Consider the following 9936-nt stretch of genomic DNA (forward strand, 5'->3'; position numbering starts at 1 on the left):
ACCTGCTGTCGGGGCCCCCCCGCCCCCTGCGAGGCTTCGCGCTCAAGTCCGCCCGCCCCAACCCCCTGCCAGCCCCCCCGCGCCGCGCCCGCCGCGCCCGACCGCCGCCGCCGGAGGACCCCCCCGCCGCCAAGCGAGACGCCTGACGGCACAGGAGGAGGAGGAGGAGGAGAAGGCGGGCGGGCGGGGGGGCGCACCCGTGTATTTGACGGCACCCCCAATAAATGTGGTTCTCGGTTTCTGGCTGGCTGCAGTCCCTTCGGCGCGACGCGCTCCGCTCTCCGTCTCCGCGGGAGGCGGGGCAGGGAGTTCCGCGGGAGCCGCCGGGCTGAGCTCCGAGCGGGCCTTCAGGCGCCGGGGCGGGAAGGCGAGGCTCTCCGAGGCCGGCCGCGCGGCGTCGGGGAAGGAAGGAGCGCCCCCAAACCGCCTCCGCCTTCGGGCGGCCAAGATCGGGAGAGGAGGAGGAGGAGGAGGAGGAGGAGGAGGAAGAGCCGCCGCGGGCTGCGTCGGAACAGGCGCCTCTCTTCATTTGGCTGCGAAGGCTTTTTTGCCCGAGTGGGGAATCGTAGAATCCTAGAGGGGGAAGGGCCCGCCAGGGTCATCGAGTCCAACCCCCCGCACAAGGCAGGAAGTTCACAACGACCTCCCCCTCGCACCCCCCAGGGACCCCCTACTCCGTGCCCCGAAGAGGGCCAAGGTGCCCTCCCCCTCGTGCTCTGCCCAAGGTCGGAGAATCAGCCTTGCTGACAGGTGGCCATCTAGCCTCTGCTTGAAAGCCTGCAGGGCAGGAGCGCTCCCCACCTCCCGAGGAAGCCCCTTCCCCTGAGGAAGCGCTCCGGCTGTCCGGAGGTTCCTCCTACTGTCGAGAGTGCGGAAACTCTGTGGATGTGAGCTGAACCCGTTGGTTGTGGTCCGCCCTTCGGGGGCCACCGAACCCCCCCCCCCTCGGCGACGGCCCTTGGAGTCCTCGCAGCGGCTTCGCCTGCCTTCTCCTCTGCCGGCAGCTGCGGGGCCCTTGCCCGGCAGGCCCTGGCGCGCCACACCCCGCCGCCGTCGCCGTCGCCCTCCTCCGGCCCCCGGCCAGTGGCCGGCGCCTTTCCGAGAGGGCGGGGCCCAGGAGGGAGGCCCGGGCGAGGGGGCGGGGTCTCCCCCGGGCGCGGGCCGGGCCCGTCCCCCTGGGCCAGAAGCCGTCCCGCGCCCGCCGCGCCGCGATGTGGGTGAGCGCGCTCCGCTCGGCGGGCGGCCCTCGCCTGCAGCTGCCCTGCCTGGCCAAGGTGCGGGGCGCGACCGGGGGGGGGGCGCGGGGGGGCGGGGGGGGGGCCCGCCTCCGCCGGCGCCCGGGGCTGACGGGCCGCGTGTTGTGCCGCCCCGGGCGCAGCTGGAGCGGGCGGTGGTGGCCATGCAGGACCCGGACATGGGCGTCGAGCTGCGCAACCAGCGCCTCCTCTTCACCGCCATCCCGCACGCCATGACCGGTGAGCCGCGCCGCGGGGGCGGGCGGGGGCGGGCGGGGGGCGCCCCTCCCCCCTCCCCCCTCCCCCCTCCCCCCCGCCGGGCTAAGGGCCGCTCTCTCTCTCGCTCGCTCGCTCTCCCCCCCCCCCCCGCAGGGCGCGCCGTGGTGGAGTGGCTGGCCCAGCAGTACGGCATCGGCGAGGAGGGTCAGTCCTCGGGGCGTCCGGCGGGGGTGGGAAGTGGGGGGTGGGCCCTCTTCCGCTCGCTCCGGAGAGCCGGAGTCCGAGCGGGGATCGGCGGGGGGGTGGGGGGTGGCGGGAGGAGAGGCCCCCGGCGGGGGCGGGGCGGGATGGGCGCGCTCTCCCTCGCCCTCTCTCTGTGCCCCCCGCAGAGGCGCTGCACGTGGGCCAGCTGCTGGTGCGCCACGGCTACATCTACCCGCTGAAGGCCCCCCGCAGCCTGCTCCTGCGCGCCGACGAGACGCCCTACCGCTTCCAGGTAGCCCGCGGGGGGGGGGCGGGGGGCGGCGGCGGGGGGCGGCGGTCCCCTGGCGCGCGCGGCCCGCTGCCAAGCCCTGACCCGCCCCCCTCCCCCCAGACGCCCTATTTCTGGATGAGCACCAAGTGGCCGGCCACCCAGCTGGACTACGGTGAGTGGGTGGGCGGGCGGGCGGGGGGCGCGCGTGGGGGGGGGGGCTCTGGGCCTGCGGGGCGGCTCACCGGCCCCCCTCTCCCTCTCTCCCCCCCCCCGCGACAGCCGTCTACCTGGCCAAGAAGAACATCCGCAAGCAGGGAGACCTGGTCGAGCACGAGAAGGCAAGTGGGGTGGGGGGTGGGGGGGTGGGGGGTGGCCCCCTCCTCGCCAGCCCCCGCGGCTTTTGGCTGAGGCCGCCCCCTCCCGCCCTCCCCTCCCCTCCCGCAGGGCGACTACAGCCAGCTGCACAAGCGGATCAACCACGCCTGGGACTTCGTGGTCATGCAGGCCCGAGAGCAGCTGCGGTGAGCCGGGCCGGGGGGCGGGGGGCCGGGCGGGGGGGGGCAGGCGGAGGCCCTGACCCCCTCGCCCCCTCCCTCTTGACAGAGCTGCCAAGCAGCGGCGGAGAGGGGACCGCATCGTGCTGGAGTGCCAGGAGCAGGCCTACTGGCTGGTCAACCGGCCCCTGGTGGGTGAGGAGGGGGCGGGGGCAGGGCACCCCCGGGGGGCGGGAGGGGGGCCCGGCCTCACCTTCGGGGGGGCCTCACTAGAGGGGAGGGGCGGGGCGGGAGCCCTCTGTGGCCGCCAGCCTCCCTCTCCTGGCAGCCGGCCGGCCGGCCGGGGCGCGGGTGGGTCCCTGACGGCCTCTGCTGTGCTCTGCTGCAGCCCGGCGGCGCCTCCAGCGGGACGGAGCCGGGGACGGAGGAACGGACGCCCCGCAGCGCCAGGGCCCCGCTGGTAAGGGCGACCGCGGCGCCTTCCGCACGGGCGCCTCAGCTGCTGGTTTCTGGGGGGGGCCTCCCCTGCAGCCCCCTCCGTCTGGGCCGGCACCGGAGGCTGCTCAGGGACCACCCCGGCCCACCCCCCCCCGCTCTTTCTGCGCCTTCGTGCTGGAGAGCTTGCCCCTGGACCGGGCCGTGTCTGGACGTGTGTGTGTGTGTGTGCTGGGCCTGGGCCGTGGGTCCCCCCCAGTCTGCCCCCCACAATGTCCTCACACTGACCCTCGGGCTCTTTGCTGTGTTCTGCTCTTGTCTGTCCACGTAAGTCACTGACAAGCCCACCTGCACGTATGCCCTCCTGGGGGCTGGGGGGAAGTCTGGGAGGGTGGCGGGGGGAGCACTTGGGCAAATGCTTATCCCTTGGTGGTGGAGAGGGGGCCTCGGTGGTTAGAGATGGGGGGGGGGACACAGGGCCTGGTCACTGAGTTCTGAGCCTCTTTGCTCCTCTCTGTCCCAGGTGAAGAATGCGGACTATTACAAACAGGAGGTGAGTGCGGTGGAGGTGGGGAGCTCCTGGGGAAGGCAGGACCAGGCTCCAGTCTGCCCTCACCCAGTAGGCCGGGGCGGGGGCAGCTGGGACCAAGAGGGAACTCCCCTGGACGACTGCAGACAGCCCTGTCTCTGAGACGTCCCCCAGTTGCTCCCCACCCCTTTCTCTTGGGCACAGATCCGCTTCTGTCGTGCAGCCGTGAGCAGGACCCGGGTCAAGTCTTCCATCTGCCTAGAAGGGTGAGTGGCTCTGGGGGCGGAGCCGGGATGGCGAGGAACCCCTCGCCACTGCGTGGCAGGGGCTCTCAGGGGGTGGCTCCCAGCCTGCCTGCTGCTCCCGCTCCGTGGCCAGCCCCTGTCACTGGGGTGTGTGTGTGGGGGGGCAGGGGCCCATCTCTTCCCCGTCTTCGCAGGTACATCAAGTTCAACGAGCAGTACATGCCCCACGACCCCATCATGTCCGGCTGCCTGCCCAGCAACCCCTGGATCACGGACGACCCCACCTACTGGGCCATGAATGCCCCCACGTGAGTGCCGGGACCCCCAAGGCAGCTGCGTTGCCCCACGTAGTGCGAGGGGGGGGAGGACAGAAGGCCACGCCTCCTGGCCCAGTGGAGGTCTCTTACTCTGGAACGGCTGGGTGGCAGGCACAGCTTTCGGGGTGGGGGAAGGGGGCTCCTGCCTGGTGGTTCTGACCCTTCCTCCCTCACCTGCAGGGTCCAAGTGCCCACCAAACTGCGGGTGGAGCGCTGGAGTTTTGGCTTCAGGGAACTGCTGAGTGACATCCTGGGCCGGGCGCAGCTCCTGGCCTTCCTCCAGAAAGAGTTCAGTGGTGAGTGTGCGGACCTGCCTGCCTGGGGGTGGAGTGGGGTGGGGGCTCCTTTGCCCAGGGCTGAGAGGAGCAGTTGGGTGGTGGCAACCCTGCCGCCCTTCCCCCCCCCCCCCGCCGCTTGCCGAAACAGGAGATTTTTTTGGGGGTGGGGGTAGCCCGACGCCACAGAGCACCGGGCTGCCTCCAGACAGGCCTTGGGCAGAGTGTGCTCCCCGCCACCTCCTCTTCTGCTGCTGTCCCGCCCAGAGGTTGAAGGGCTCTTCTCTTCTGCCCCCTCCAAGCCGAGAACCTGAGCTTCTGGGAGGCCTGTGAGGAGCTGCGTCATGGGGAACAAACACGCATCGCAGAGATGGTGGACACCATTTACCAGTCAGTGGCTTCCCTCCCCACGAACCAGCTGTGGATCCGGGGGGGGGGGTTGCCCACCTCCCATCTGGGATTCTTGGGGGGCTGCCTTTCAGAGGCTGCCTTTCCCCTTGCCAGGCTTGAGGGACACCTTGGCTGTTCTGGGTGACTGCAGGGCATCCCCCCACTGGCCAGGCCCTGCCCTCCCCGTCTGCCCCACAGGCTGGCTAGCAACTGTGCCTCTGCTTCACCTGTGGGCTCCCCCCCCCCGCCCCCAGCCTCTCCTTCCTCCCGGCTGATGGGCCTGTTGTGCCCTCTAGGCAGTTCTTGGCACCAAGTGCCACCCGCTGGGTCAACATTGACAGCAAGACGATGGAGCGCACGTTGGAGGGCATCAAGATCCCCCACCGCTACGTGATGGACGATGCCCAAATGCACATCTACATGCTTATGAAAAAGGTGCTGGAGCTGGCCTTGAGCCCCCAGATGCCTTGGGAGAAGGGGCTCCTCCCCCTCGGCGGGGCTTTGGGAGCAAATAGGTGCCAAGATGCACCGTAGAGCCCTGGCTTGATGCCGGAGCGGTGGGCGGGCAGGTGGGAAAAGGGTCCCTGCTGGACCTCGACTGACTGCCCCGCCCCCACCCCAGGACTCCTACCCCCGCTTCCTGAAGTCTGAGGCCTACAAGAACCTGCTGGCTGAGGCCCTGATCCCCCCAGAGACCAAGAAGCGGTGAGTGAACCGGAGGCCGGGCGAGAGGCAGGCCAGGTTTCCCGGGCGTGCGTGGCATGTGTCTCACAGGCGTAGCCCCCTGCCAGAGAAAAGAGGGGTTCAATGGAGGGGGGAGTGCAGGGCAGGTGCAGACCCCTGCCAACCTTGGGCCTAAGCCCTCCTCCCCACCCTCCGCGCAGGGTGTTTCCTTTCATGTGGAAGCCGCGCCACTCCAGCCCCAGCCCGGCCCTCCTGCTTCCCGGGGAACCCGAGGTGAAGGCTGAAGAGAGAAGCAGAGCCGGCCTGGAGCCTCCGCCAGCGTGAAGCGGACACCCCCCCCCCCGGAGATCTGGCTGCCGCGGGACAGCTCAACCCCCCACCCCGTACCACCACTGGAAAGAAGCCATATATATGTGTGTGTGTGTGTGTTTTGTTGATTTTATGGCTACCCCGCACCTTTGACCCCCACCAACCCACCCCCTTCTTCTGCCTCGTCTGCTCACCGGCCTGCTGTCCGCATTCTGGGCTCAGGACTTGTCCCTCTGCCTCATCCTGGCCCCCCTCCATGCCCCCTCTGCAGCTGCTGCCCCATGGAAGAAGCCATCACCCCCTTCCCTGCCTTCACTTGGCTTGATGTCCCCTGAACCCTTACAGTTTGAATAAACACCCCTATGCCTGCTCCCCACACCACCACCCCGCAATTGCGTAGCTGGACTGTCTGAACAGGCAATAAAGCCTCTTCCGGAGCAGGATGGCGCTGCTTGTCCTCTGTTCCTCATCCACCTCCCTGACGGAAAGGGCAAATCCTGCTCCTCTGCGGATGGAAACCAGGGCCAGAGGCCAGCCTTTGCCTGACCTAGGGGGTTGGGTGGGTGTGGGGGGAGGTGCCACCCCCAGGAGAAGTGTGCCCCCCTGCCTGTGGGGCACGGCTGTGGGAGACCTGCCCTGGGGCCAGGCTGCTCTGCAGCGGGCCAGGTGCTGGTGCCGGGCGCTGGCGTGAGGGGAGAAGGGTGCCAGGCTCCTTCCTGGTGGGGGAGGGCAGGACCTTCAGTCCCCCAGGAGCTGAGCTGCTTCTGGGATCAGCCTGAGCAGGAGCCGAGTGTTAACCCCCCCCCCCGCCATCATGCCTGAGCCTCTTAAGCTTATTGTGCCAGGAGTGGTGTGGTGGTTAAAGTGTCTGACTAGTACCTAGGAAGCCCAGGTTCGAACCCCCACCCTCGCGCACCACGGTAGCTTGTGGGGTGACCTCGGGCCAGCCACACACCCTCAGCCCTGACCATGACAAAGATTTGGTCGGGAGAACTGCAAGGAACGCCAGGGTCGCCAGGCCACGGCAAACCGTCTCCAGACAACCTTATGGGGTCACCACGAGTCAACCCAACGACTTCCCTCACCCCAAAGCGCTTTAGAGGAATTAGGGGGGAAATTAAATGAGCCCCCCCCCCGTGCTTCAGGGCACCTTCTGGGAGGCCCCCTTCCTCATCTCTGCAGTTCCTCTTTGCCCCATGGAGATGCCCACTCTGCCCTCCCCTGCTCAGGGGATTTTTAAAGTCCCCAACTGGCTTCTATGAAGGCCGTTTGATCCTCTGGTCAATCTGGCGTCGAAGAGGGACTTTGTCAAACAAAAACACAGTCCAGTTTAATCTGCGGGGGGGGGGGGGAAGGGGGAGAGATCCCTGCCCTTAATTCGGATTATGAAAGACCTGGGAGGGGTGAGAGAGCATCCTAAATGTTTGGGGGGGGGGGCGGCGCGTGTGTGATCACATACACGGCTTCCTTCCAATCCTTGGAAAATCTGCTTACAGAAGGCTGCCCGCCCCCTCTCCCGGGGCTTGCCAGGATTTCTGGGCTCAGCTGGCACTTGAGAGTGGCGCTTAAGGGGCTACTGGCCACAGTGCCCAGGCAGGCACCAGTGGGGAGGGACGGTGGGGCACTGAGTGGGGATGGGTCTTTGGCCCAGCCCCTCCCCCAAAGCAGCTGCTGGGGAGGCACAGGGTTCGCTTCCAGCCCTCTGCTAGGGAGGGAACTGATGTCACTCCTGGTGCCCCCACCCCCCCATGCCAACATGGGTACACTGCCCCAGTCAGAGTGGTTCCTGGGAGGACTGACCCCCCCACACACACACCTAAAGAACAGGGGCAGGAGCCTGTTGGCTTCCCTCCCAGCCAACAGCTGCTGGGCCCGAATGCAGGCTTAGCCGCCGCCCCCCACCCTGCTATGCAGGCCATCTTGTCCTTGCCTGCCAAGGGCAAAGGTCCTGGTCTAGGAGGGCTCTGCCTCCATGAATCTCCCCCCTCCTGCCCTGCTGGAGGTCGGCCTGGGAAGGTCACTTCCGTGTGGGGAGCTCTGGGCCTTAGCATAGCGTGTGGGGCGGGGGGAAGTGCCCTTGCCCGCAGACTGGGGTGGCTACCTGTGGGTTGGGAAATACCTGGAGATTGGGGGGGGGGAGCCTGGGGAGGGGGGGTGCTAGGGAGGGGGCCTCAGCAGGGTATAAGGCCACTGAAGCCACCCTCCAAAGCAGCCATTTTCTTCAGGACTGATTGGAGTAGTCTGGAGACCAAACATAATAGCGGGAGATCGCCAGATACTACCTGGAAGTTGGCAACCCTACTACAGACCCCCCCCCCCAGGCAGATGGCTCAGCCCCCATCCCACCCCGGCCCTTGGACCACGAGGCTGCCGCTAGATCTCCCCTCCCCCCTCCTGCGCTAATCCAAGCCTCCTGGCAGAGAGCAGAGGCCAGCAAAGCCCCCCTCGGTCGGGAGCTTGAAGGAGGGAGGGAGGGGGCACTGCTCTTTTGCTCATGGCTTGAAAATGAGGAGAGTTCCTGCAGTTGTGGGATGAGAACGGAAAGGGCTTCTTGGGACTAAGCCCCCTTGGGATGGGACAGTGTCTGGGGGGGCGCTAAGCCCCAGACTTCCACCCTCACGGAAGGGACTCCTCCCCCCCCAAACTTGGCTAGGGAAGGTGTCTTAGGAATGGAGCTTTCAGGTCATGTGTCGGGGACTCTTCGTTGAGAGCAGTTTGATCCCCCCCCCCCCCGCTTCCTCCCAACAATGCAGGGTGGCTGACGTTGTTCTTGATCCTCACGAGAGCCCCGTGGGGTGAGCTGTGCCAAGTGGCCCCGAGTCGCCCAGCGGGCGTCATGGCAGAGCGGTGCTTTTCTCCTTGGCTTCCTGCTCAGCCACATGGCTCTTTCCCATGGTTCTGGCAGGGGCTGAACCTGTGTTGTGCACAAAGCATGCACTTTCCCCTGGGCCCGCTCTGTGATGGAGGAGGCCAGTCGCCAGCCCTCTTCTGACTACAGCCTCCTCCCACAACACACCCGTGGGCAGGAGGGACCCCTGGGGAGTGCCCCTGGCTGGGGAAGTGGATGGAATAAGCCCTGGGGGACCCAGAAGTAAGCGCAGCCACTGGGGCAGGGAGATTACCTGGGTTGTTCCAAAAGGCTTAGGATGGGGGCTACGGGAGGCAGAGGAGAGGGCCAGCCTGCTCTGTGGCAGGCGCCTGCCCCCTCAACCAGCCGCGCACATTGCTCACAGGCACAGCTGCCATTGGGCATCCCCCAGCAGCGCTGGCCGCAGCCAGGAGCACCGTGCAGCACCCCCCAAGGGCCCTGGGTCCCAGGCACACTGCATGTTGGCACCCCCTCAGGATGGCAAAGGCAAGCCGTTCCCTTGCTGGCTCCACCACCTCCTTCCAGAAGTCATCCCCGGCCACACTCATGTTCCAGTACTCGGTCTCCCCTTGCCCAGAGCGATGACTCTTTCCCCGCCCCCACGCAAGCGATGCTGACTCCTGAATGGAGACATGCAAGGAAACAGGCCTCCTGTGGTCAGGGCGGCAGGACAGGTTTACTGAAACCACAGGAGGAACCATCAGTCCATGAACATCCCGGAAGCAAAGAGGGGAGCCCGGTCTACGCTGCCACCCAGGGGGCCGGGGGAGGTGGAAAAACATGTACCAGAGCGATAGAAATTGGCATGTAAAACATCTGTGATCAAAGGGAGCATCAATTAAGGCTAAAACCAATGAACTAAAAGTTCCTTAACCACCGAAGAGAGTACAGCCAAGTGGGCCCCGGCTGCAAGGAGGGGGGAGGAGGAGACGGACGCAAAGCGGAACTCGCCCGGCAGCCTGGGCAGAGCGGAGGGGACCCCATCGGCTCCTCCACTGTGTTGTTCCAGGGGGATGTTGTTCCAAGGAGACGAAGGCAACCAGCGAGGAGGCATCAGCTCAAGGCAGTCCCAAGAACAGGCCCTGGCCCAGCTCCCCCTAGAGGCCAGCAGGCAGAGCCTCCAACAGAAAGATGCAGGAAACGGATGGCAGGGTGTGCGTGGACTATGGGGAAATCTCGGCAGCTGCTGCTTCTTCTTTCGGTGGTTCCAGTGTCAGCCAAGGATCCGCATGTCCGCCTGCTGCTTAACGCAAAGCATCCTGCGCCCACCCCCCGGTCAGTGGGGGCAGGAAAGCACTGCAGAGGCAGCCTGAGCAAGAGACTCGTCTCTGCCCATGGGCTCCGGGGATCCCTCCCAGACCTTTTCATGGCTTCGGAAGTCTCCACCAGGGTCCTCTTCTCTGTGGCCGCTCCGCAAAGGCTCTGCCTGGACAAAAGCCCCTGGGGCCTCCAAGCAGCGC

The 9936-nt window shown here is 66.9% G+C and overlaps 1 protein-coding gene across 1 annotated transcript; it reads left to right on the plus strand.

Annotated features, from left to right (window-relative positions):
- The first annotated feature begins 224 nt into the window (after window positions 1-224).
- On the plus strand, window positions 225-5622 carry RGS11 (regulator of G protein signaling 11). Its single transcript, XM_056866240.1, has 18 exons — window positions 225-296; window positions 1005-1274; window positions 1379-1475; window positions 1608-1658; window positions 1844-1950; window positions 2050-2101; window positions 2209-2267; window positions 2374-2450; window positions 2533-2614; window positions 2752-2883; window positions 3382-3411; window positions 3592-3653; window positions 3827-3940; window positions 4130-4245; window positions 4527-4614; window positions 4911-5049; window positions 5237-5319; window positions 5499-5622. The coding sequence occupies exons 1-18, from the start codon at window positions 225-227 to the stop codon at window positions 5620-5622; spliced, it is 1755 nt and encodes a 584-aa protein (XP_056722218.1).
- Window positions 5623-9936: the final 4314 nt, after the last annotated feature.

This window comes from Euleptes europaea, chromosome 21 (assembly GCF_029931775.1).
Source record: "Euleptes europaea isolate rEulEur1 chromosome 21, rEulEur1.hap1, whole genome shotgun sequence".
Lineage (NCBI taxonomy): Eukaryota > Metazoa > Chordata > Lepidosauria > Squamata > Sphaerodactylidae > Euleptes > Euleptes europaea.